Consider the following 26,070-nt stretch of genomic DNA (forward strand, 5'->3'; position numbering starts at 1 on the left):
AAACCCTTCTGAGTCGAACAAAGGGGGAGAAACAGAAGGACCTTTGGATTTCTTGGGAGGAGGCGAAAACGAATCAGTGTCGTCTTTGTCAGAGACATAAAAATCTGAATCCGCATCTGGGATATCATCATCCGAATTAGGGGTAGAGGTATGGGGAGTGGGGAGGGAAAAGTGGCGTTGTTTGGCCTTACGTTTCAAAGGAGGTTTGGAGACCATATTGTTATACTCCTTGGCAGGAGCCTTGTGAGGAACCGCGTCCTCTGTCATATGTGAGGTAAACTCACTTTCCGTCTGTGCCGGAACCATAGGGTTGGCAGGCTGGCGTTGACTGCATTCCCCCGCAGACTGGGCCGAAGATTTGGATAAAAGGTTAGAAAAATTTGACTCCAAATTCTTGGATAATTTTTGCATAGATGACGCCATAGCCTGTTGAACAGAGGTTTTGATAAAATTACGTAACTCGTTTCTTATGTCCTCAATTTCACTGGGAACACCCTGTTCCATAGATGAGGAATTGGTTTCCATGTTAAGGATAATTAAATAATAAAGGAATTTCTTCTCGGTGAAAAAATGGCTTTAAAATGACAGGAAATAAATTATACAGGAATTTCCTAAGTGAGCTGGGCAGCCGGGGGTTAACTACCAAGAGGGCTGAATATAAACAAGGAAGAACCCTCCTACACGAGGGCGGGCCGAGGAAGTTGATGTCCAGAGGAGCAGGAAAGCAGCCGATAAAGGCACAAGGTGAAACGAGGTGAGGAAGCGTTTCGGGGCGCTCCGTAGGCTTTCCCTCGTTAGTGTCAGGCAACCGAGTGACGGTTGGACCTGAACGCAAGGAGAATCCTCAAGGGAGCGGCGCGCGTGGCGCGCGTTGCGCATACCAAAATAATTGGAATTCCTGCCTCGGGAGCACCCGGTGAGTGCTGCCGAGGACAGGAAAACAAAACACGAGCGCCTATGAGGTGTAATGCGGCAACATGCCGACAACATCAAAATACACTATGTACATATGCATGCCACGTAATAAATATAAGAGAAAGATAAGGCGATATAAAAGCGTGACTTATCTTGACTGCAGCAGCAAGAAAAGAGGGCTGCTTGCAGTCAAGTGACGTCACAATAGCATGGGGAATACTGTTATTGGTCAACCTGTTCTATACTACGTTTTCAATCCCATTGGCTGTCTGTGTTAGCCTCATGGGATTTGTAGTCTTTTTTGTCTTGACTGCTGTTTTAATAAAGCAAGAAGAGAACGCATAATAGGAGCCTCCGGTCTTGTCATAAAATGAACACCCTAAGCCTAAGGTATCTTAGCAATTAAGTCACTAACAAGATCAGAAAAGATAAAAACTAACCAATATAATATTTGGCTTTTATGAGCCTACATAAACACAGAATGGGCCTCTATTTTGCACAGGACAAAACAGGTTGCATTCTAAACTGAGGAAGCAACGTAAGTGAAGGAACACCACCTCGCTGTTGCTCAGTTAGGGAAGGAAAGTAATGGAGCCAGGACATGGTAGATAAAGGCAATGAAAATGTAGACTGCCCAACATATGCAGAGAGAAAGAGCCCTTCATGTCAGGCTCTGTGTTTTACATTGAGAAAACAAAGTTCCACTTTCAGAGTGTATTTTCTCAGTACAAAGAAGTCTCCAGAGTAGGTACTTTCTAAAAGGTGCTGCTCAGCAAGCTTGAAGTGATTCTAAGGGAATGCTGCCAGGCAGCTGACCTCACAGCTCAGATATCCTGCCAGCAGGCGGCGGTCTTTGAACAGGGCAAGTATTCCTTTGCGTTAGTGGTAGAGGTCACGGGTTTATCCACATTGACAGATCTGCTGAATGTCCACCAAGTTTCAAATGTCCACTGACGCATGTTCTACAAGGCAATAATAGGCATTACATTTGACTTATTAGACAAGATTGTACTATGGAATATCAAGCATAGGAATGTCGTGGTATCAGAATATCATGGAGACAATCGCAAGAGATAAAATATTGAAAAATATATGCATAGAGAGGAACTCTACATTTACTATTCCTAACTCCACATCTATACGATGTGAAGATATATATCTCATCAAGGTACATGTGGAGTTAGGTATAGAAAATCTCTACTTGCTTAACTTTTAAGATTTGGACTTGATATTCTGGTCACAATATTTCATGCCATCGAGATTCACTCCATATTTCTGGGCATGCCACCAGACTAGTATAGCGGTCTTTGTGTATCATCAATATCTGAGTATGATCTTGATTATCTATTTAGCTGCCCTCTATGATGTTAACATAGTGCAAGTGCAAAGACAGAGCTGCAGGATAGACTAGATGGGTCCCGTTCCTCTCACCCCTAACACCACCCACACTCACACCCACAGTCCTCTCTCTCCTGTGTTTTTAATATATAATTAAGTTGTCAGGGCAAAGAAAGAGGTAAAGATTTACTAGGACTCACGAGTTTTCAGCAGGTAGAAAAATGGGCAAACTTGGTGAGCCTGATCACCTCACACTAAGACTAATATATTGTAAACTTTGCACCTCTATGGATATCATTATAATAGAAGCACAAAGTCGGATTTGAAGACTAAGGCCATAGTTCCAGGTTTAATAGAATCAGGGTGATAATCGGTGAACAAGGCAATTACCACTAGCCTGATGTGGGGTATTAAACGAGTAACAAAATTAACATCTCCTAGGTACCAGTTCTCCTGAGTACCCTGCCTCAGAATGGAGTCTAACTTGTAGAAGCAGTGTTTACCACACAAATACACCATGTTTTACATGTATGTTTCAGAATTGTATCCTGAGAGATTTCCTCAGACTTTTCGTCTGGTGAAATCTGCAAGGAATGTGTAAATTAGTCCACAACATAGAGCTACAATCCATGTGCAAACATACATCTGTGCATGGATCAAAATTTAAAGGACAACTTTGGATGAGGGAACCTAATTTCCAGTACACCAACCAGGATTCCGTTTTGTGGCTGACTGGTTACACAAAACTGCAGTGATCGCATTAACCAATTGAGCTGTGATAAAAATGCATTTCTCACCAATTACTTTACCTTGCATTTATTATTTATTTAAAGAGTGTGTTTTATATTTTATATGCATTTAACTTACAGTAAAATGCTAAAGGGGCCATCCCCAAACTTCATGACATGCTACCATTCCACTCAGGATCACAGTTTGCATTTGATTCTAAATGTACGTTGTCCGGACGAGCTTCCTAATGCTTTCTAAAAGACTGTCACTGAGGCCCCCATATCCAGTGCAGCCCAGCACACATTAGATAAAGAATTCAATAAGTCCTCAAAACTGCAGCAGCCTGGACTAAGTACATCGACTTGGATTTCCTAAATAGTTCAAGTAGCATTCATGATCAAATCCACTCATTACTATTAAGCACCTGGTCATCACTGGCATGGTACTGAACATGCAAACATGGGAATTTAGGCAAAAGGTGGGGGTGGGAGCGCACTGCCTCCTATCTCAGCACTCAGTTCACACCAATGCATTAAGGTAAATGCAGTGCATGATTAACACTTACTTCAGTAACAGTCTTTAGTTTTTAACCCGTTTTGGTGCTGCCAGTGCTGTGTATCCCTAGACACGTGTTTCTGGATTTAGTCCTACATCAGCTGTGAGCAACATGTTATGTTCAGGGTGCTTGAAATGCTGCTCAAATTTGTCTCAGGTCTTTGTGCCACTCACGGAGCACAGGTGCATCAACCAGAGCTTGTCATCTCATTAGCTCAAGGGAGCCTTTCAAACAAAGAGGGAAGGGGGCATGGCACCTCACATCCCAGCACTCAGTTTGCCCCCAATGCATTATGGTAAATGGAGTGCATGATAGCACTTATTTTAGTGCCAGTCTTGAGTTTTCACCCATGTTGGTGCAGCCAGTGTTGTGTATCTCTATGTATCTCTAGGCATGTGTTTTAAGATAGTAATTGGCATAGCAAAACTCGAGGGGGGCTGCCTACAAATTACATCAAAGGGCCCCCATCTGGAGACACTCAGGAGCTGTCAGGCCAAGGTACTGTGCTGAGGGGGCCTCCTGGAGCTCAGGGCCCCCCCACACTGCAGGGGCTGTGGGAGCCTTTGTTACGCCACTGCAGATAGTGGTCCTTCATCAGTAGAGGGGTGGGAAGTAAGGCGGTGTGCTCCCTCCATCCTTGGTTTGAAAAGGCTTTCTTGACCTATTGAGCTGACAAGCTCTAGTTGATGCACCTGCGCTTAGTGAGTGATATAGAGTACTGAGAAGACCTTGAGCAGCATTCCTAGCACCTCCAAAATTACCTGTTACTCTCTACTGAAGGAGGACAATTATTCTGAAACACGTCTAGAGATACAATGCATTGGCCACACCAACAAAGGTAAAAACTAAAGACTGTCACTGAAGTAAGTGTTATGCACTGCATTTACCACAATGAACTGGAGCAAATTGAGTGTTGGTTTGTGAGGCTGTGTGTGCCCTCCCTCTTTTGTTTAACGGGAATTTAGGCATCCAGTGATCCCAACTTAGACTCTGATCTAAGAAACTTAGTTGAATCAGATTCATTCTCCAGCTTGTATAGATATTTCATCCATTTATTTTCTTGCTTGTAGTGTTGGAAATGCAAGTTGATTTGCTGTTCACAATGTTTGTCTCATAAGTCTTTGTTCTCTTTATAGATTGGAACGTGTGTATACTAGACCAATGCTTTGTGGGCTGCTGATGCTTACCGGTGGATCCACCAAAATATTGCTTATTGTGAATGAGGAAAAACAAAAGAAGATGGACAGAATGCAGAACAAATCAAACATTCACTCACAGTCACAGATCTGGGTTTAATCCATCAGTAATTTTGCTTGCCATACCATTCCAGTTTTAAGTGCACTGGGTATGCCCAGATGTGGGTCCCGGGCTCACTATGCTACTGGATTCAAGCTAGCCTGGCTGATGAACGGTGATACCCTGAAACCGGTTTCAGGATGCTTGTTTCTGGTCCAGGGAGGACCTGGCCTGGCAGTTCGGGCTGGACTGTTCCCATGGGGAACAAGGTCAAGACTGATTTGCATATGGCTTGGTCCAAACTGGGGTGATATGGTGAGCAAAAGAATTGATGGATTAAACCTAGATCCATGACTGGGGGTGAATGTTTGATTGGTTCCAAATTCTATCCATCATTTGTGTTTGTTTGCCTATTTTGAATGAGGTGCAAGCCTCTTCTAATCAGTTACAGGGGACTCCCATGGGGTTATTAGATTGGTTGAGTTGCATGGGGTGCTGGGTGCCTTCTAAATGTTGCTCCCCATTGGGCGCAGTGTGTCTCTGAGAGCATGTTCGTTGCTCCCCCCTGCAATATTCAGGATTCTTTTTGCCTGCAATACAAAGCACTCAATTATTCACAGGAGCTTGAATAATCACCACACATCAAAGAGCTAAGCTATGGGATAAGTGAGTACAGGAGCACAAGGTGGTGAAAAATAGGAGTGAAAAAGGCACAAACAGGGTCATGATGCTTCCACCGAATGCTCTCAGATACCCCTCCTCCCTCATTAGACTCCTATCATCACCCCTCTGTTGACCACACACATATCTACTGCTCCTTCCAATTCTTCACTTAACCCCACCCTCTCAATAAGAATCTCTTCTTGTCTTACAACAATCCAGCATTGGATGGCACACCTCCCATTCCTACTAAACTCATCTAAAACTAACAATATTTACTACTCTTCATCCTTCAATTCTGCAAATCCTTTCCTACTACCCCTTATCCTGATGCTCTCCCCTTCTTCCAAGACTCTTGATCTCCTTTACAGTTCCAGCATGCGACTTACTGCAGCAGACTCCTAACTGGACTGCTGTAATTCTTCCACTCCTCATGGATAAAATGATCATCTTCATTGTTATATACCTCAGACACAGATGCAGCTCCTGCTCACATGCGGATATCACAGGCATTACAGGTAAAATCCACAAAGAGCAGTGGCTAGTACTAGATTACACTATTCAGTTCATCTCCAAAGACCTATTTCTGTACTATTTCAAAAATACAGTATACCATTAAACACTCAATTTTTCAAACCATTTTTATTGCGGCCTTGTCATTGTGTCAGCATGCCTGTGCTGTTTACATACAATCTATTATTGAATATTGTTTATTGAATTTTATACATTGTCATACATTAAGAGTTCCATATCATACTTTGAAAACAGATATCTAGCCATAGATAACACTTTCTATACAATCTATTAACAAAACCAGAACACAGTTATTTTTGTACTCCATTCAAACAGAAAGTGGCCAACAGCACTGAAGAATTATTCTTTGGTGCTACAGAATTTTCATCTTATCTTTAATCCAAGGTAGAAATCTGTAGACATGTGCATAGACTCCAGGTTTATCTTTGACCCCGCAGCCATCTCCCCAGCTGACCACTCCCGCGAGTTGAAAGGAACTGTCATTCTCACATGTCAGCGGTCCTCCTGAGTCCCCCTGCAAGGGAAGCAGTGACAGGAAATACTTGTTTTTACTTTGTCTTGCTCCTTCCCTTCAGTGTCATCAAACTGCCGCCAAACACAGCACAGTCACATTGTTAACAATTCAAGGCCTGTTTCAGGCTTATGACTCAAATATTGTTTTTTCTCAGTCTTGCTTAAATTCCTGTCTTTGAGGGTGTGTTCTCTACAATAAATTTTTTGAGTCCGCTCAGAGACGCATGAATAAAGTAAATAGAATGTATCATACTTTAATGGAACCATACTCTGCTGTTGCAGACGTTTGGATTGGTTCAAATCATATTTTTTTCCATGAGATCATAGGTGATCTATGCAAAAAGTGCCAGTGGAATACATTCAATCTGATAACAATGGGATAAACTGTTGGCTGCCATACCTTCATCCTATGACCTTTGATTTTGATTTTTACATGCATTCATAGGTCATGACATAGACATCATTCAATCAATATGGTTGTAAATTGGTTTGAATTATGTGACCAGATATGATTTGATATGACCCTCATAAGACCATTTATTAAAATTTATGAATATTAAACTTTTCAAGTGATTTGAAATACATTTAATACAACGTGAAGATATGTTTATTTTACTATGGATGTCAAAGAACGCATTAACAGTTTTGCTAGTCCGAAAAGACATACAAGTCAATATGACTTTAGATCATATTGAATACTGATTATGTAAAAGTCTATAGTATGTACAAAGGTATACGGGATGCATATGATACAAATGCTCAAAAAGTTACCATTCTAATTTTTACAGAATAATTTGTGAGAAATATGAGCTCGTTGGTAGAGAGATCCAGAAAAAGGGTTTGAAAGAAACCTATTCTGTTGCTGAGGATTCCAGGAAAGGGCAAAATGGAAATACTTTTACAACGACATTCAAACTAGATAGGAGCCTAGGAACAAACATGGCATAGCATCTCAAAACTGGGGGCTTACTGGAGTAGGACACACCAGAACAAAGCAAAACTGGCATGCAGGGAGATCCCAGGCTCCGTGGCATATGCAGCATTGTGCTGGGTTACGATGACTCACCAGAGGCCTAGAGACAGAGGGCCTGATTTAGATGTTTGGCGTAACTGTACCATTGCTGGTTTTCCAACAGAAAACCAGCGCGCACCTATGCGGGCCGCCCTCCCGATTTAGATGTTGGCAGTTCCATAGACTTTAACCCACCGAGTCCTGCCGACTACACCAACTATTCCCATCCACCACCACAGCACCACAGGAAAGTGTGGCTAATGGCAGGACTCCAGCCACACTTACCACTGTGCAGATTTGGATGTACCACACCGCTAAGCAAAAAGTGGCGGTCCGACTTCCACTTCTGACTTGGCAGACTGGGGCAAAGGGGTGAAAACTCACCCTTTCCCCCAATTCTACTTCTATTTTTGGGTGGGCATGACACAACAGTACCCTTTGTCACTGCTGCCACGGGACCACAGAGAAAACATGACCCCCCTCCCTGTCACTGGACACAGAGATAGGCAACCCACATTGACTGTGAACTTTGGGGAAAGGGTCACTGAACATGGGCACGGACCACTGCAGACATATACATGACACAGTAATATACTATATTACTGTGACATGCATATGTTGGAGACACTGGTGGGTCAGACATGGGTGGGGACACTGTGGTACACAACACGTATCGAACACATAGACAACTGTCATTTTGGCATCAGTATTCATTGCCAAATGAATGCTGGCACCACAATGATGGTACATTCAAACTTGTCATCTGTGCCGATGTGTGCACATTGCAAAGGGACCTGTACCTGTCATGTTGTGCTTTGAGTTATGTGGGTGAGTCAGAACATGTATGTGTGTGGGCGATGCGATTGGCAGTGTGAGGTGTAGGGAGGTGTAGTGGGTGATGTGGTTGTGCCAATATGTGTGCCATTTGCATGTGTCATGGATGTTGTGTATGTTGTGTTGTCTGTTGTGTCACTGTATGCAGGATTCAGGTGCATGTTGTTGTGTGGTGGTTGCTGTCATGATGTGTGTAGTTGTGCTTGTGTGTGTCTGTGTTTGTGTAGATGACTGTGTAGTTGCATTGGTTGTGTCATGTGTGGCTGCAGTGCCACTTGTGTGTGTATGTTGTGTCATGGTTGTATGTGTATCTGTGTTTGCAGCATGTACGTGTTGTGCTGTGGTGGAATGAAAATGGATATTGGTGTGAATGTGTTGTGTCGTGTGTGATGCAGGGGCACGCATATGGCAAGGGTTGAGTGTGTGTGTTCCTTACTTCCAGTCCACGGCCACTGCCATTGTCCAATGTCCATTGGGTCCAGTGATGTCCGCCATCCATCAGCAAACCATCCCTAGTACACCACCTGCAGGACTGTAACATCTAAATACGGCCTGACAGCTAGGAAGAGCACTCCATTGTGGCAGTCAGCGACTCAGCAATAATACATCTAAATACATCAGGTGGCAGACCTCTTTTTGGGTCTGTTGCTAATGTGGATTGGCGGTAAGACCACCAACATCTAAATCAGGCCCAGAGTAGAAAAACTCAGCAATGTGAGAGGGAGCACATGCAGTCACTTCTGCTATTCTTAGGTTTGGGTGAAATAATGCAACTGGAGGCCCGAAGTACAAAGGATTTCACTTCATGCAGGGTGGTTACTTCAAGCTCCTCAAGTAAGGGATACATGTGCACGGGAAAATATTTTGCACAACGTGCAGCAAATACTGCAAGATTGCCTAGCATGCAATTGCTTAGCGGTACCATTCAAATCCATCAACACTAACTGGAAGGAGCAGTTGCAGAACATCACTTGCACATCAGTGTACAGCTGAAAGTGTAGTGCTCTAGCAGAATATTACACAGAGCTTTACACTAGAAACAATTATGTTGTTGAATATTTAACTCCAATGAGCTCTGTACTGAATTGTTTTGATAAGATGAAAACTATATGATACTCCCCAGACCGGTGAAACTAAAAAGATGCAAAAAGAACAAGCCAGCATAATGATTTTTTTTTTAAATTGAGTGAAGTGAATACCCCTGCTGATACAGGGGCAAAACAGCAACTGCCACCACAGGACGATGCAAAATAAACAAGTGTTTATCTCCATCTAGGTGGAGTCTTTTTGAGACCGCTTTCTGTCAGATTTCACTTTTAAGGAATGGGTGTAGAAAGGGGTCGCAGAGATACCCAAAACTAAACAGACAAGCTTCTATGAGGGGCCCGAATGCCGGAAGCATAAAAATAATGGTAGGAGTACACAGACGGTGCAGGACGAAAATACAAGGAAGAGCACAGGCAAAGAAGCTCAGGTTCTGTGGTGGTCCAGCCCTGCAAACAAAGTAAGAACTACTTTTGTTTGAATGTCAACTCACGGAAGATGGTAGCGTCTTGATACAAAAGTCATAAAATAATTTACCATTAAAGGGATCGTTTATCATATTCTTAACAGATCCATCCTGACCATCTGGATGGATCTAGGAGAAAAATCAACACCTTACGAAACTAACTTTACTGGCTCAAGCCAAACAGTTTGCCACCAACCTACTTTTTAGGTCTGACTAGAGACTTCCATTAGCTGTTGCCATAGCTGATATAATACGAAAATAAGGTGAAAAATAAGCCTATATAAAAGGGTTTTTTGACTCGTCCTTTTGATTAGCTTCCATAATGCAGCTCCGCATATGATTGGTCAGTGTTGTTGAGTAATGGTCAGTTGTTTTACAAAAGCATGTTTAGTTACTTAGGGCCATATGTACGAACACATTTTCCCATTGACACAGAATGGGAAAAACCCTTTGCTACATCTGGCCCTTAGTTCTGTTCTGAGCGGGAGAAGGCCGTGGAAGGTAGACTGTTTCTTGTCAGCCTTTGTTTTTAGACTTTTGGGCCAGTCTCATTTGCTTATTACTCTTGTTGTATTTGTAGCATTGTCACTCAGATTTTCAAACAGACAAATGAAAAAAAGGTTAATTTCCCTGCGTAAAATGAATAAGTGAGAGACAGAACAGAATGCTAAAATGCTGATAATTGAAACCACCTGACTTTATTTGGTATGCTGTAACCAAGAAATTGAGATTAATTGTTGGCAAATAAATGGAGTTTACTACTTACTTCACATTATTGGATTGGATAAAAATGTTAACAAGATTTTTAGAGGTGTTTGCTATATTGAAAAATGTGTTGCATGAACATGTATTGCTAAGCAATGGTTTGTGGCACCTTTTGTCTAGTGGAAGTAAACAATAGCAGTTTACCACAATAATAGATTTGGATGCGAGAACATCTATGTGCCTACTTGCACATACATGTACGTATTCACTTGCTTAGACGTCCATTGACTCCTGCACTGTATCACATATTATTTACTCACAAAATCATAAACCAGCAACTCATTCATGTAGTCGGGTTGCTCACTCCTCCTTGTACGGTGCAATGATTTTAAGCAATTACTAAATAAAGCATAAACTATCTAGCTCACTCCTCCATTCAGTCACTCCGACTTGCTTTACCACCTACTCATCCACTTATTACTTACTTAAAGACTCATCTACGCAGTTACCAACTCAGCCATTTAGGCAGTCAGTCACTCACTCATACATTTTGTGAGTAAATCGTTCAGCCCGTCGCTCACACTGGCGTATGAGATAGTGTGATAAGGTTTACTGCTTCACACACAATGATGAAAGGACCAATCATTCTCTACCGATCTGCTGCCTTTCATGGTTTTGCTACTGGAGATAAATATGAACAAACCTGGCATGCATCGACGCCCCCTTCCAAGATCCCAGCACAGAGCATGGAACTACTGATGTGCTTCCCATAGGACTGGGGCTCTGAGCACTGCTCCTCCGAGATGATCGTCACGCTGGCGTCAATCAACTGAGCAGGATTATTCTCTATGGGAATGAAATCAGAATGTGGGATTAGCCATTAGGAATCCAAACGTCTCAAATTTAAGCCGCTGCAGCTTCCTGCCTCTGGAAAATACTAGTCACCAGAGCCTGAGCTGGCAAGCTTCAGCCTCTGCAGCAGAAATATACGAACAAAGTTTCTCCTTAAAAACATAAAAGCAGGGGCCCAAAGTTTTTCTTATAAACCTCGACAAATAGTGAGCACCATAATTTTCTAAAAGTTCACTCCACCTCAAGACTCTTTCTTTCACCACCTTCCAAGCCCTGTCTCTTTATCTCAACCGTGCAGGTTGTTTTTCATCCCCACTTTCTTCCATTCTCACTGTTTTCCATCCTGCTCATTCTTTTTCTATTTACTTCCGTTGTCTCTTTTACTCTGGGTCAAAATCAGACAAGATAAATGAACTGTTACTCAAAAATGAATGTTTGTGACCACCTCCTCATTCACCTGGACAAATTAAGTATTGCGGGAAGGGAGTGTGCTAGCTTTCTTATCGAATACCTCCCTGATCTGACAAAAAAAATCAGTGGTATCTCGAAGACTGAAGAGCAAAGGTCAACCTGCTAAAACTATAAATGTTAACACTTCAACAATATTGTCCGAAAATCATGCATTTCGACTTCAGGAACTTTAAAATACATTTCTGAAGCAAACCTGCACAGAGTGAAACGACAAGGGCAAACAATAAAAGCAAAACAAATAAGTATTGATGTTTGCTACAGCAAATAGGGCTTGATTTTTTAATTGGTGCAAGTGCTACTTCAGTGCTTTGGTATGCCTATGTGTGTGATTTGGTGAGTGGAGAAACAGGTGAATAAATCAATGATTGGATTATTTAAATTAATAGAGCGTACTAGAGAGTACATGAATCTTTGAGTGAGTGCATGGATGAGTGGCCTGCCCCTATCATTGTCTAAGTAGCCAGAGTGGCACCAATCACAGTCAGGTTGAGGTGGACCTGTCTCAGAACTGGTGTTGCAAGGGGAGTTCTTCATTTCCTTACACACACCTCAAAGGTGTAGTAGGGTTCTGACGAAAGGAGGAAAGAGTCTGCCAAGTTTCAGTTTGGCAGAGCAGGGCACTGTGGGACTGTTGGTGCCAAACCCAATGAAATTATTCCAATGTGAGTAGGATTGCCCTTGAGAACGTCTTCCTCAATCGTTAAAGTGTCACCCCAACCCTCAAGTTAGTGCCAGGCTTTTAAGTGAAGAATAATTTCAACTACTGAACAAAAGGACTGGAACTCAGAAGAAGAACTGGGCCTACTGTTTTACCTGTAAAGAGAAAACCCAAGGGCTGCACCTGCTTTCACTTGAACACAGAAGAGAAGAATGGAATCCAAGGGCTAACTGGCTAGCCTTCTATTAAGCTCCAGCAAAAGCTGCACAACCCTCCAACAAAGCGGAGCCTAGCTAGCCAGTTCCAACCGGATTTGCCCTTGACTCGGCTGATGACTTCTGGGAGATTGAGTTGTTACTCACCATGTATTGCCCAAAAGATCCTAAACCCTTGGCTTGTGTTAAGGCACACTGCCTCTCCGTCAAAATTGCAAACATTGGCACTTAAAAACTTTTTCTGAATTTTTTTTATGAAAGAACCAGAGGCTAACATAGGACCCCTGCCAAACCGAGCCTCTGTTGTCTCATTGCTGGTCTTCAAAATGATGGTTTGCCATGCTGAAAGCAGCACAGCTTCCAGAGAAGTTTCTAAGTCTCATTGTGGAGGCTTTCACCGGGACCAAGGCCGAGTAGCACCCCGCCGTGGTTGAGCCCTCTGTTGGATCCAGCCAGAAGCCTGTCACATTGATGAGAACATTTTTCCAGAAAAAAGACTTAGACCCTTATTATGACCCTAGTGGTCGAACGACCTGGGATCCGCCATCACCACCAGGAACGTGGTTCTCTACAGGCTGATGGTGGTCGTACTCGTGGTCAGCCGCCCCTCGCTAAACTCGATGCCGCTCTGCTGATCATGACTCCTGTTTCCGCCAGCCATTCAACTGCAGAAACCTAGTGCAGGGGGCCACAGTTGGGGCCCTGTACTGCCCGTGCCTGTGGTAGGTGCAGTGCAGGGGCCCCCTGCCCAGCACTCTCAGAACGCACAGTCTGCTACATCAGAGAGTGTATATTCCGAGGGTCTCTGAGTGAAGGCATTGGCCTTGGCTCCATTAGGAGCTGAGGCCAATGCTGCTGCACGGTTTCCACTGGGCTGACTGACAGAAACCTCAGTTTTCTGGGGTTTCTACCGGTCAGCCCAGTGGAATCCTTGTAATTAGGTCGGGGGAAGACCGCTCATTCTGAAGCAGTCTCCTCTCTACGGGGCTGGCGGAATGACGGTCGGCCTACCAACCTCGCAATTAGGCCCTAATTCAGAAGACAAACCTTTCACCGGGATGAACCTTGTCCTGTAGCTGATATATGCTCCATCATGGTTGTTCTTAACTTTTGACTCTGACCCTGTCTAGCGCACCCAGTAACCTGCAGAGGGAGCTTTGCATATTTTGGTGCTGGGAATCTCCAAAACTCTTAAAATCATATCTTCAATTCACCCAATCTGATTTTTGTCATTTTGGGGTCTATTTGATTGTTAAAACTTAGACTATTTTTCATCATCATCATAAAACTTAATTTCATTCAACAAGGACCATAAAAGCACAAAAGCAACACATGCTAAAACCAGCTGATCAATAACCAATAAATGCCATGCAGGTAAAAAATCTCAAATGTGCAATTATTATACACTTGGGTCCAATTGTTTCATACAAATCGTCTTTAGTTTCCTCTATCCACTAAACACAGGACAACAGGACCAATGTAATTTTACAATAAGTTTGTTAAGACACAAAAAGCCAGTGTGACAATGTACCAGGAGCTTTGCAGGCCACCCATTAAAAATGACCTATGTGCTATATGCTTTAGTACAGTGATACTCAACGTATGGCAGGTAGGCATGTGCGGGCCTCCTGACCTTCACCTGCGGCCCCCACCTGAAATACTACACTTACTTAAGACAGCATTAACAGAAAGATAGGAAATAAACATGCAAGCGTTTATTTACACTTTAACCAAAGTAAAACAGAAAAAGCAAATAAGGTGCCCTGCACCACTTAACTTTAAGAACGCATTAATTGTTAAAGGACTTTGCAAAAATAAGATGCCATTTCCTCAGAATCAAAAAAGTGTATTTTATTAACGTGCGTAAGTGTTTCACCTTAGTACATCAGATTATATCAGTGCACGCAGCAATTTTTTTTCTAAAACTGAGAGTTTGCAAAAAGGGGTGCTGAAACATTCATGCCCACTGGGAAAATATAGTGAAATATTGGGGTCATTCTGACCCTGCCGGTCTTGGACCGCCAGGGCCACGAATGACGGAAGCACCGCCAACAGGCTGGCGGTGCTTACCGCTGCGGTCGGATTGCCGGGGCCGGCGGTCATCCGCCGTTTTTGCCCTGGCTGGGAGAATCCGCCAGGGCAGCGCTGCAAGCAGCGCTGCCCTGGGGATTCTGACCCCCGTACTGCCAGCCTGTTTCTGGCGGTTTTCACCGCCAGGAAGAGGCTGGCGGTAACGGGTGTCCTGGGGCCCCTGGGGGCCCCTGCACTGCCCATGCCACTGGCATGGGCAGTGCAGGGGCCCCCTAACAGGGCCCCGGCCTGCTTTTCACTGTCTGCATGGCAGAGAGTGAAAAGCGCGACGGGTGCAACTGCACCCATCGCACCGCCGCAACACCGCCGGCGCCGTTCGGAGCCGGCTCCTGTGTTGCGGCCTCATTCCCGCTGGGCCGGCGGGTGCTAACTTGGTTAGCGCCCGCCGGCCCAGCGGGAATGTCAGAATGGGGGCCGCAGAATTTTGGCCGCGTGGCGGCCAAATGGCGGTTTCCGTCTGCCGCCCGCCAGAGTTGGAATCACCCCCTTTGTGTTACACCACTTTGCACCCGGATTAGTTGTCCAGTGTTCACCAGTTGCAGACTACATTTTGTATTCTGTTTAGCTGCCTATTGACTTTATCGTAGCATTAGACACTGCCATGTTAAAGGCTGACCGTATTTTTCCACATCGTAAACTGTGCTCATTTTCGTGCTTTTTCTCACATATTATCACCGAACAGCTAGTACATAATATGGAGGAGTTAGGCAGTCAGCATAATAAGGACAGCAGGGAACGGCTTAGGCTTGGGAGAGACAATGTGGAAAACTGGCCAGTTCCAACCTGTTTCTTTCAACTCTGACCTAAATTAGCCAGCATGTTTGAATTGCTAAATTAGGTTTTTTTTTCTAGAAAGCTCCTTCGGGTTTTTAATGTAGAAGAGACCCAGTGTGACAGCGAGAGAGTGGAGTGGCCTCAATCAGGATTCTTGACGTCGGATGCTGATATCTGTCCCGTGAGGGTGATTATCTCTTTCTCTTTTGCAGTCGAAAGGGATCATCGTCTTGCTGGCATGAGAAAGATGAAGAGCTTGGCAGGCCCTATGGTGATGAATTTTTACTTCATTATTTGCTTTGCAATTATAATATAATGTAACTACATATATTTGCTGTGTACATTGCAGTGGAGAGTCATTTTGGTATATTTTCCTTTCATTGCTGTGACTATTTTTAAACGTGTGCTTTTAACATGCTAACCTCTTTTTTAGGAACCTCGTGGTGAAATAATAATAAATGTGTTCTTTGAACTGAGAAGTGCATTCCAGAGATTTTTGCCAGCTCAGTCATTAGTGAAAGCAAAACAGAAAACAATGCCAATTGTGAACTAAGAGGCAAGTCAGTTGTCACTTTGACCCCTATGGTTGGCCTGGGTTATTATTACACCTGTACAACATTATAGTTTAATAAATCAATTACAAAAGAAGGTTTTGGACGGCATATATCCTAAACTCATGTATTTCAAAGTGCTCTTATATGTCATAATGAAGAAAAAGCAGGCAAGATTAAATCAGATAATTGCCTAGGATCACACAATTTCATCAAGTGGGAATGTTGGGATTGATACTAGGTTCTTGGTTTCACATTGTGCAGTAGTATTTTATTCCAATACAATCATCAAGTTACTTCTTTTTTACACTTGACTCTTACCCCAAGGTGGGGCAAAGGGATAGCAATTTAGAGACAGCAAAATACAGTAGTGTCAAATCCGTTCCTTATTAGAGACTTGTGGCTTCATTTAGAGGACAGAATCGAATGCTACACTCAAAATAACTCAAAGACTCACTGACCACAACATGATTTGTCTCACCTACGACCACCTAAACTCCTCCCATTCCTCAACGAACAAAACCCCAAACCCACTCTGCTGGTAGCATCAATGCGGCCCTCGGCCACACTACAGAGCATAATTTGTGGCCCCTGATAAAATGTTTGTGAGTACCCATGCTTTCGTACATACAAAGAATCATGATAATCCCTGGAACGGCTACACACAAAACAAAGCAAATCTTATATAAAAAGTGCAAATTCTCTAATACCCACCCAAGGGCCCAGGTTATTAAATCTTTTGGACCACATTGATTGTGCAAAGTAGCATGGGACCACTGCGCATTGAAGTGCAATTGGCCTATATGGATGGGCCCTTTGCCAGGCAAAGTGCCAGGGCATTTAAATAAAAAAACATAGCTAAAAGCTTGTATAAGAATTTAAAAGATGGTAAAAATACAATCCCTCAAGCATGGAAAAATACAGAGAAAAGAAAATTAACTTGCATGATAAGCTGACCACAAGGCATAGGTTGAATTTAATACATCGGAGAAGAGCTCATCTGTGCCCTCTTACATGCCTATCCTGGCATGCCTTTTTCGCCAGCTTGGATACACTTTGAACAGCAGATTCAGACAGCCATGAGATATCTCACAACAGCAAATACCACCATCCCAAAATTACCAGTCCTTAAAATCCTAAGTGGTTCCAGATACCTCCTAGTGCCCAGAGTCCTGTACAGGGACTAACGTTATGAATTGATATAAAGAATAAGTTTATACTAATTATTAATGATTGCATTATTGAATTTGTGCTGAAATCCTTGTAGGCCTTAAGTTAGCATGAGCCAAAGCTTAGCTGCCTGGCTCTCATATTAAATGTATTTTTCCTATCTTGCAGTGTGCTGACTCGCAAAAGGACATGACCCCCTGTTTTTTAATTCAAACTAGAAGCTGAATGTAACCATAGTCGATCCGTTTTCACGAAATTCATATTGCTTGTAGAAAATGTTAGTCAAAATGCAACAGTGTAGATTAATGTAATGTACAAGGTCGTTTGAACCGATGAAGACAATGGAGCTACTGTCCAAAAGATGTGCAAAGAATTACAGAAGGATGAAATCATACCAGACGTGCTACCTCTGAAGACGTCAATCATGTAGACCAATAAAAAGCTTGTAAAATAATATGGGGTGAAAGATTAATGACATAATCCATTTTCTAATTGGATAAAGATAGTGGGGTATAACCAAGGACCAATAAAATTTTAGGGGAATGTACAACGAAAAAGGGATAAAAACCCATGACACAGAGAACCATTAGAATTAGGTAGGGAATGCTATTGATTTTATCCAGAAACTTTGTCACTCTGTTTGGTGACTTACTATGGTTTTACTAAAAGCATCCTTTTCCTAGAATTGTCCATTTTACACTTTTACCTCCTTATGAGGGAAGTGCCTTTTCTGCCCCAGAGCTGAATTCTGACTGATGGCGTTTTAACTGATGTCCTGAAGACGAAGACTGAACCCGAGTGCTGACCTAAACCTTGGAGGGTAACTATGATAATGAAATCGTGATTTGTCTGTTTGCCTTTCCTTTCTAGGTACCAACTGCTTACTTTTGACAGAGACCATAGCTAGATGTTTTCCATTTGGTGTTCAAAATTGTTTTGTATGAAGCCCAACATGCAAACGCTAAATAGTGGTTAGGACAGGTGTTCACTAAATTGACGCAAATAGACAAACGACTGAATCTATGCTTTGTTGAACCGACGCGTTATTGACACTCTGCTAAATTGATCTACGTTTACGCTGTGTTATGTTTGATGTTTGTGATTCTCGCCTTAATGAAATCTTATCAAAGTTGCCATATCGTGACAATGCTATTATGTTTCTTGGTTTTAAGATTAACACATCTACTTTTAGAACTGTAACTAATAGGGAATAAAACTCATAAAAAGTCTACTAAACTAGTGTGGTTATTCATGACTGCAAGGTCCTGGTAGTGTCTTGAATTGATCAATGACTTTGACTAAAGTGAAATGTATTGTTGTGATAAATATTGATGACATTATTGACTTATTGATTGACATATTGATTAGTTTTCTCGTCCTAAGGTGTCTCTCAACTGGGTCAAAAGATTCATTGGCCTAAAACGAGTCCTGATGTGTAATAAATGATCATAAAGGGACGCGTTATCAGTACAACTAACATAAAGAGAGCGACTTCTCTGCCCTCCAGCCTGACATTCTAGTTCCCAATAACCAGGCCATAAGTGACAGCATACACCTTTTCACTCACTATTATCTTTAACCAATGCCCTCAACCACCCCCTATTTGCTGCTGAGGGATAGCCATGGGATGACAACTACAAAAACAAAAGTCCTGACTGCTTTCTGTGGTTTGAACTTGTTCATGATCCCAAAGGCCATGGTGAAGTAACATCAGTCCCAGAGATACCAAATGACAATCTAAGGGTAGCTGCTGCTCCTCCTAGTTATTTCACACACCCCTAGCATTGGCTGCGAAACAAGCAATTGGGCCTCAATAGAGATGTGAAGTTATTATTAGAATATTGGAATGTTGGGGGCTCCATTGCAGACAATGGAGTGCTCTTGGCTTTTACTGGCTGGTAAAAGCCCGGAGTGTCAACATTACAACGTTCTTTGTTCACAGCAACAGCTGTGAGCAAAGGTCTCATGGAGACCGAGGGGAGTTTAATCCCCTCGGGCATCGTGAGGAATTTGTTTTATTTGATAGAACATTCTGCCCTCTAGTAATGGAATGTTCTAATAGCCTTATATCCCTTCGTAGATGGGGTATACCGTCAATTAAAGTACTGCTTTCTAGTTAAAGGCCCTCGCCTTTGGTTGGGCATTTAATGCTGGAACAGGCCTTTAATGACCGGTGTAGGCTGCTATGGTGGGCTCTAAGTCTATAATGGTTATCAGGTCAAGTTCTGAACACCTCACATTCTGGATATTTAGAAAGCTGTTTGATGACATATATCAGAATATGGTCCGGTTCCCTTAAAATGGAGGACCGTTCCTGAATACATCTTTGAGGTACAAGGACTTTATGAATAGATAGGTCTTTTGTTTCTTTTCCAATTGAAAAAGGCTTGGTTGAAGTCTCCATTCTGAGGCAGGATAAAGAAGAGCAAAGTCCTGTGCACATTAGTTCCCCCTCCTTGCATGTTTCTTAAGAGCTGTGTTTGCTAAATCATGTTGCTGCATCCTGGTGGTGTGGCTGGATTTGAGGTTTCAGGATGTGCTATTCTTTAATAGACGTGGGTGTTAGACCTGACAGCCTTAGGGTGGTCACCCCTAACTTTTTGCCTGCCTCCCTCCACTTTTTGGACACTATTTTTGCTGGCTTTAGACTCTGCGCACTTTACCACTGCTAACCAGTGCTAAAGTGCATATGCTCTCTCCCTTAAAACATGGTAACCTTGAATCATACCTGATTGGACTATTTAATTTACTTATAAGTCCCTAGTAATCTGCACTCTTTGTGCCTAGGGCCTGTAGATTAAATGCTACTACTGGGCCGGCAGCACTGGTTGTGCCAACCACTTAAGTAGCCCCTTTTCCTTGTCTCAGGCCTGCCACTGCAAGGCCTGTGTGTGCAGTTTCACTGTCACCTCGACTTGGCATTTAAAAGTACTTGCCAAGCCTAAAACTCCCCTTTCTCCACATATAAGTCACCTCTAATGTGTGCCCTAGGTAACCCCTAGAGCAGGGTGCTGTGTGGGTGAAAGGCAGGACATGTACCTGTGTAGTTTACATGTCCTGGTAGTGTAAAACTCCTAAATTCGTTTTTGCACTACTGTGAGGCCTGCTCCCTTCATAGGCTAACATTGGGTCTGCCCTCATACAGTATTGAAGTGGTAGCTGCTGATCTGAAAGGAGTAGGAAGGTCATATTTAGTATGGCCAGAATGGTAATATAAAATCCTGCTGACTGGTGAAGTTGGATTTAATATTGCTATTCTAGAAATGCCACTTTTAGAAAGTGAGCATTTCTTTGCACTTAAATCTTTCTGTGCCTTACAATCCACGTCTGGCTGGGCTTAGTTGACAGCTCCTTTTGCATTCACTCAGACACACCCCAAACACAGGGTACTCAGCCTCACTTGCACACATCTGCATTTTGATTGGGTCTTCCTGGGCTGGGAGGGTGGAGGGCCTGCTCTCACACAAAGGACTGCCACACCCCCTACTGGGACCCTGGCAGACAGGATTGAACTGAAAGGGGACCTGGTGCACTTCTTAGCCACTCTTTGAAGTCTCCCCCACTTCAAAGGAACATTTGGGTATAAAACAGGGCCTCTGCCCTACCTCATCAGTCACTTGCTGGAGAAGAAACCTGAACCAGAACCTGCATCCTGCCAAGAAGAACTTGCTGGCTGCCTAAAGGACTCACCTGACTGCTTTCTACAAAGGACTGCTGCCTTGCTGTTGCCCTGCTGCCTTGCTGAACTCTTGTCTGGCTGTAAAAGTGCTCTCCAAGGGCTTGGATAGAGCTTGCCTCCTGTTCCCTGAAGTCTCAGGACCAAAAAGACTTCTCTTTTTCACTTGGACGGATCGTGCGCCAACATTTTCGACGCACAGCTTGTTCCGCGGCGAGAAAAAACGCTGCACACCGACGCTGATCAACGCGGGACGACCGGAACTTCGATGAACGGCCTCGCAAGACAACGCCGACCTCCAGAGGAGAAATCGACGCGACGCCTGCCATGAGAGCGAAACTTCGACGCACAGCCCCGCAGAACTACGCGCAGCCGGTAAACAAGCAGGAGAATCCACACACAGACCCGGGACATCTGGTAATCCCCGCGATCCACAGAAAGAGACTGTCCGCGCGCCGGAAAACGACGCACGACTTCCCCGCGTGAAAAATAATGACGCAAGTCCATGTGTGCTGGGGAGAAATCGACGCACACACCCTTTTTCCACGTATCTCCTCTTCTGTGGCCCTCTGAGGAGATTTTCCACTCCAAACCAGGTACTTTGTGCTTGAAAGAGACTATGGTGGTCATTCTGACCCTGGCGGTCTTTGACCGCCAGGGCGGAGGACCGCGGGAGCACCGCCGACAGGCCGGCGGTGCTCCAATGGGGATTCCGACCGCGGCGGTAAAGCCGCGGTCGGACCGGCACCACTGGCGGGGTCCCGCCAGTGTACCGCCGCCCCATTGAATCCTCTGCGGCGGCGCAGCTTGCTGCACCGCCGCGGGGATTCCGACCCCCCCTACCGCCATCCAGATCCCGGCGGTCGGACCGCCGAGATCCGGATGGCGGTAGGGGGGGTCGCGGGGCCCCTGGGGCTCCCTGCAGTGCCCATGCCACTGGCATGGGCATTGCAGGGGCCCCCGTAAGAGGGCCCCTACATGTATTTCACTGTCTGCTGTGCAGACAGTGAAATACGCGACGGGTGCAACTGCACCCGTCGCACAGCTTCCACTCCGCCGGCTCGATTCCGAGCCGGCTTCATCGTGGAAGCCTCTTTCCCGCTGGGCTGGCTGGCGGTGTGAAGGCGACCGCCCGCCAGCCCAGCGGGAAAGTCAGAATTACCGCCGCGGTCTTTCGACCGCGGAACGGTAACCTGACGGCGGGACTTTGGCGGGCGGCCTCCGCCGCCCGCCAAGGTCAGAATGAGGGCCTATGTTTGCTTTTTAAAGACTTAAGACACTTTGGGGGTCATTCTGACCCTGGCGGCCGGTGACCGCCAGGGTCACCGACCACGGGAGCACCGCCAACAGGCTGGCGGTGCTCCCGAGGGCATTCTGACCGCGGCGGTTCAGCCGTGGCCAGAAAGGGTAAACCGGCGGTCTCCCGCCGGTTTACCACTGCCCTTGTGAATCCTCCATGGCTGCGGAGCGCGCTCCGCAGCCATGGGGATTCTGACACCCCCTACCGCCATCCTGTTCCTGGCGGGTCTCCCGCCAGGAACAGGATGGCGGTAGGGGGTGCCGCGGGGCCCCTGGGGGCCCCTGCAGTGCCCATGCCCATGGCATGGGCACTGCAGGGGCCCCCGTAAGAGGGCCCCGCAAAGTATTTCAGTGTCTGCTAAGCAGACACTGAAATACGCGACGGGTGCAACTGCACCCGTCGCACCCCTGCAACTACGCCGGCTCAATTCTGAGCCGGCGTCCTCGTTGCAGGGGCATTTCCTCTGGGCCGGCGGGCGCTCTTTTGGAGAGCGCCCGCCGGCCCAGAGGAAATGTCTGAATGGCCGCCGCGGTCTTTTGACCGCGGTGCGGTCATTCAGCGGCGGTACCTTGGCGGACGGCCTCTGCCGTCCGCCAAGGTCAAAATGACCCCCTATATATCACTTTTCAGTGATATCTCTACAAATTCACATTGCAACTTTATTCGTTTTGACCTACAATTATCCTGATAAATATTATATATTTTTCTAAACACTGTGTGGTGTATTTTTGTGGTGCTACATTGTGGTATTGTATGATTTATTGCACAAATACTTTACACATTGCCTTCTAAGTTAAGCCTGACTGCTCGTGCCAAGCTACCAGAGGGTGGGCACAGGATAATCTTGGATTGTGTGTGACTTACCCTGACTAGAGTGAGGGCTTTTGCTTGGACATGGGGTAACCTGACTGCCAACCAAAAACCCCATTTCTAACAGTGGGCTTTTAATTACCAGAAGCGAATTCCGATTTTCAAAGAATGCCTTTTTTTGAAACAGCAGCAGACCTCGCCACTGATATCTGCTGTGACGTGGAAGTCAGGAGGTTGAATCTTGACAAAGTAAATTTACCCTTCCAGCCTTCTGAGGTCAGTAAATTAGTGCCGTTAAATCGGGTAATAATCACATCTGTTATTTGCAGTTCTTGGTGATTGCAACAAATCCCGCATGATGTACTACATAAAAATCAAGGTATTATTATTCATAATAGATGTATTCATATAGAAGGAGATATTCCTTGTTGAGAACGGAGGACAGTACATGTTATTAGGTGAAACACCATGTTTGGAATATGATTTTGTGCTCATAATATTTCTGTTGACCATCTCAAAAGTAAACTTCTACTTTGACAACAAAAGCGCCTGATTACATAAGTATTGACATCCACACCTCTACCCTTCATCCACTTTTAAGTAGCAGATGAACAGATATGCGAAAAAGGATTAAGTAGATTAGCTCCCCGTGCTTGTCTTACCTGTTTCTGTCTTGCCCCAACCAGAAATGAAGCAGCTTTTCCCAGGAGGAAATTCTCTGTCTGGTAAGCAGATGGTCTTCACATACTTGGTTTCTTCTGCACATTTACCTTTGATATTTTTCAGTTTCAACAGTGCTAAAGCAATAAATAAAAATACTAGTGAACGGCTAGTGAATTTGGGGACACTCTTTTGGAAATTGGTCTGTAATATTGCTGGTGTAAAGTTTGCAATGCGAGTCGTTGTACCTGAGGAACCTTTGTTTCTATAACTGTCCTGATCTCTATCATAGAATACTGAAATTATGTCAAAGCAAGAGTGACAGAAAAGAAGGTCCATGAATCTCTTAGAAGCAAGTAAACCAAACTAAATAGTGGTCAACATGGTGTGCAAAAATAACGATGGACTGGGACGCGGCCCCCGAGTAATTACCAATGGCAGAGATTAATGCAAGCATCCCATCCATCACTTTTTGTATATTTCGGTTTGTTAGGAATGGCATAAAGTAAGCATATACTAGAGAATGGCTGATGATTCATACATTCGCATTCTGAAACTGCTGCATATCATTAGTCCTTGCCTTGGTAGCACCTAAATCATGTATTTCGCAATTAACCTGTTTCTCTTTTATTAAAGCTGACTGTGGCAGTCAATCCCCCAGCATTCAGCAGGATTTAAGTTATTTTTACATATTAAGCCTAGAATTATTACATGTTATCATATAATTAATGTATGCTTACTGTCATGAGAGAGACAAGGTTCTCGAGCTTGAGGCAGCAGCATTATTGTCAATCAGGTTATAAAAATCCTGCATGATTAAAAAGTTGTAGGAAATGACTTGTTGCTGGAGCAGATGTGTTGACAAAAAGGAAGTAGATTGGTCTCTTAGCTTTTTAATTTCTACTAGTACTTTAAAACCAATGTTTGATTGATGGCGAGGGGTGATCATGCGTACGTTAGTAATACCTACATGCCATTAAAATAGCAGAGAAACAGAACTCCATCATGGAAATAAGCATTGAATACAATTCTTTCAACACTTTCAAGCACAGCATAAGACTCATTCCACAATGAGAAGATGATGTGGGAAGTGTACTTTTCCTGGTTTTTTTTGGACGCAGGATCAATAAGAACAGCCTGGCACTATGCTGCCACTATCTAGGCACTATGTGAAAAGCTCCCTCCAAGACTATACTCACAATCAGTACATTAACGTGACCAAGGTGATCTAGAAATATTAATAGACCAACTGGATGGGTAAGATACCCATTTTGCCAATTTGTTAAAAACAGAGAGAAAATCATATATAATAACTAGGAGTTTCACTTAGGTGCCTTTTGTGGAGCTAAATTCAGAATGCTCTATGTTTTTTATGGTCCTGGCTCACCTTAAGCTATTTGGAGGTATTGCATATTAGAAATAGTCCTAAGATTTTTGAGAGTCTTAAGATTGGGGTTTTAAGTACGCATTTGATCTATCCATTTGATCTGTCTCGTTGGAAACGACGTATTGGGGAAATCTTGAAGGGAGGAAACAATCAAATTATTCCATAATGACGATGAAAGGACAAGAGTCATTTAGAACGTTGCTGGAGCACCTTTTAAAAAAAAATCAAACCAATGATTGAGATCAGTTATTTTGCGTGGAAATGGATTCAAGGTATTTCTTCTATAAGCTACTCTATGGTCAAGTGTTGGTGAACTCTTGAACCAAAATGTTCGATGTACTGCAAAGTGTTGGCAGAATGTGTCTGAAAACGGAATTGCTTTTACTATATTGGTCACTGTAGCAGCGAACACATTTTCTAATTTTGAACATCTTTCTTGAATTTGGGCATCTGAATGCTTAACAAGGTTTTTTAATTTTTTTAAATAATATTTTGATATGTTTAGTTGTTTATTGTATTACTAGTAAATAATGACATCGTCAATTAATAGTTTACCAGGAGTGTTTATGCGTGTGGTGAACAAAAGCATTTATTTTGGAGGAGCTCCAATGCTATCTATGGTTTTTGCACACTTCTTAACTTAATTCTTTTGAGTACTAATAATACCACGTACCCAAGTGTGATTGAAAGAGTAGTATTTCTTTTAGGGGCCTCAAATATGTAATAGCTTTAGTGACATAGAGGAGAGTCCGTCCTCTATGCCATTCCTTGCAATCCTCCGTGCTACCCATACAGCCCAAGAGTCATCCCCACTCTTTGTACTTAGCCTACATTTGCAGTTGCCTTCTACTGTACAATGAGGACTTCTTCACACCAGGAGTAGGCAAACCAAAATGTTTTTCAGTGGTAAGTC

The 26,070-nt window shown here is 43.8% G+C and overlaps 1 protein-coding gene across 1 annotated transcript in view; it reads right to left on the minus strand.

Annotated features, from left to right (window-relative positions):
- Window positions 1-6,109: 6,109 nt before the first annotated feature.
- Window positions 6,110-26,070, minus strand: part of HABP2 (hyaluronan binding protein 2) — a 155,985-nt gene continuing 136,024 nt past the window's right edge. The window contains exons 8-11 of the mRNA XM_069242213.1: window positions 23,773-23,907; window positions 11,246-11,388; window positions 9,865-9,966; window positions 6,110-6,482 (exon numbers count right to left, since the gene is read on the minus strand). Coding sequence (XP_069098314.1) covers window positions 6,321-6,482; window positions 9,865-9,966; window positions 11,246-11,388; window positions 23,773-23,907 — 542 coding nt within the window. The 3' untranslated portion in view covers window positions 6,110-6,320. The remainder of the gene's footprint in view (window positions 6,483-9,864; window positions 9,967-11,245; window positions 11,389-23,772; window positions 23,908-26,070) is intronic.

The sequence above is a fragment of the Pleurodeles waltl genome, chromosome 6 (assembly GCF_031143425.1).
Source record: "Pleurodeles waltl isolate 20211129_DDA chromosome 6, aPleWal1.hap1.20221129, whole genome shotgun sequence".
NCBI lineage: Eukaryota > Metazoa > Chordata > Amphibia > Caudata > Salamandridae > Pleurodeles > Pleurodeles waltl.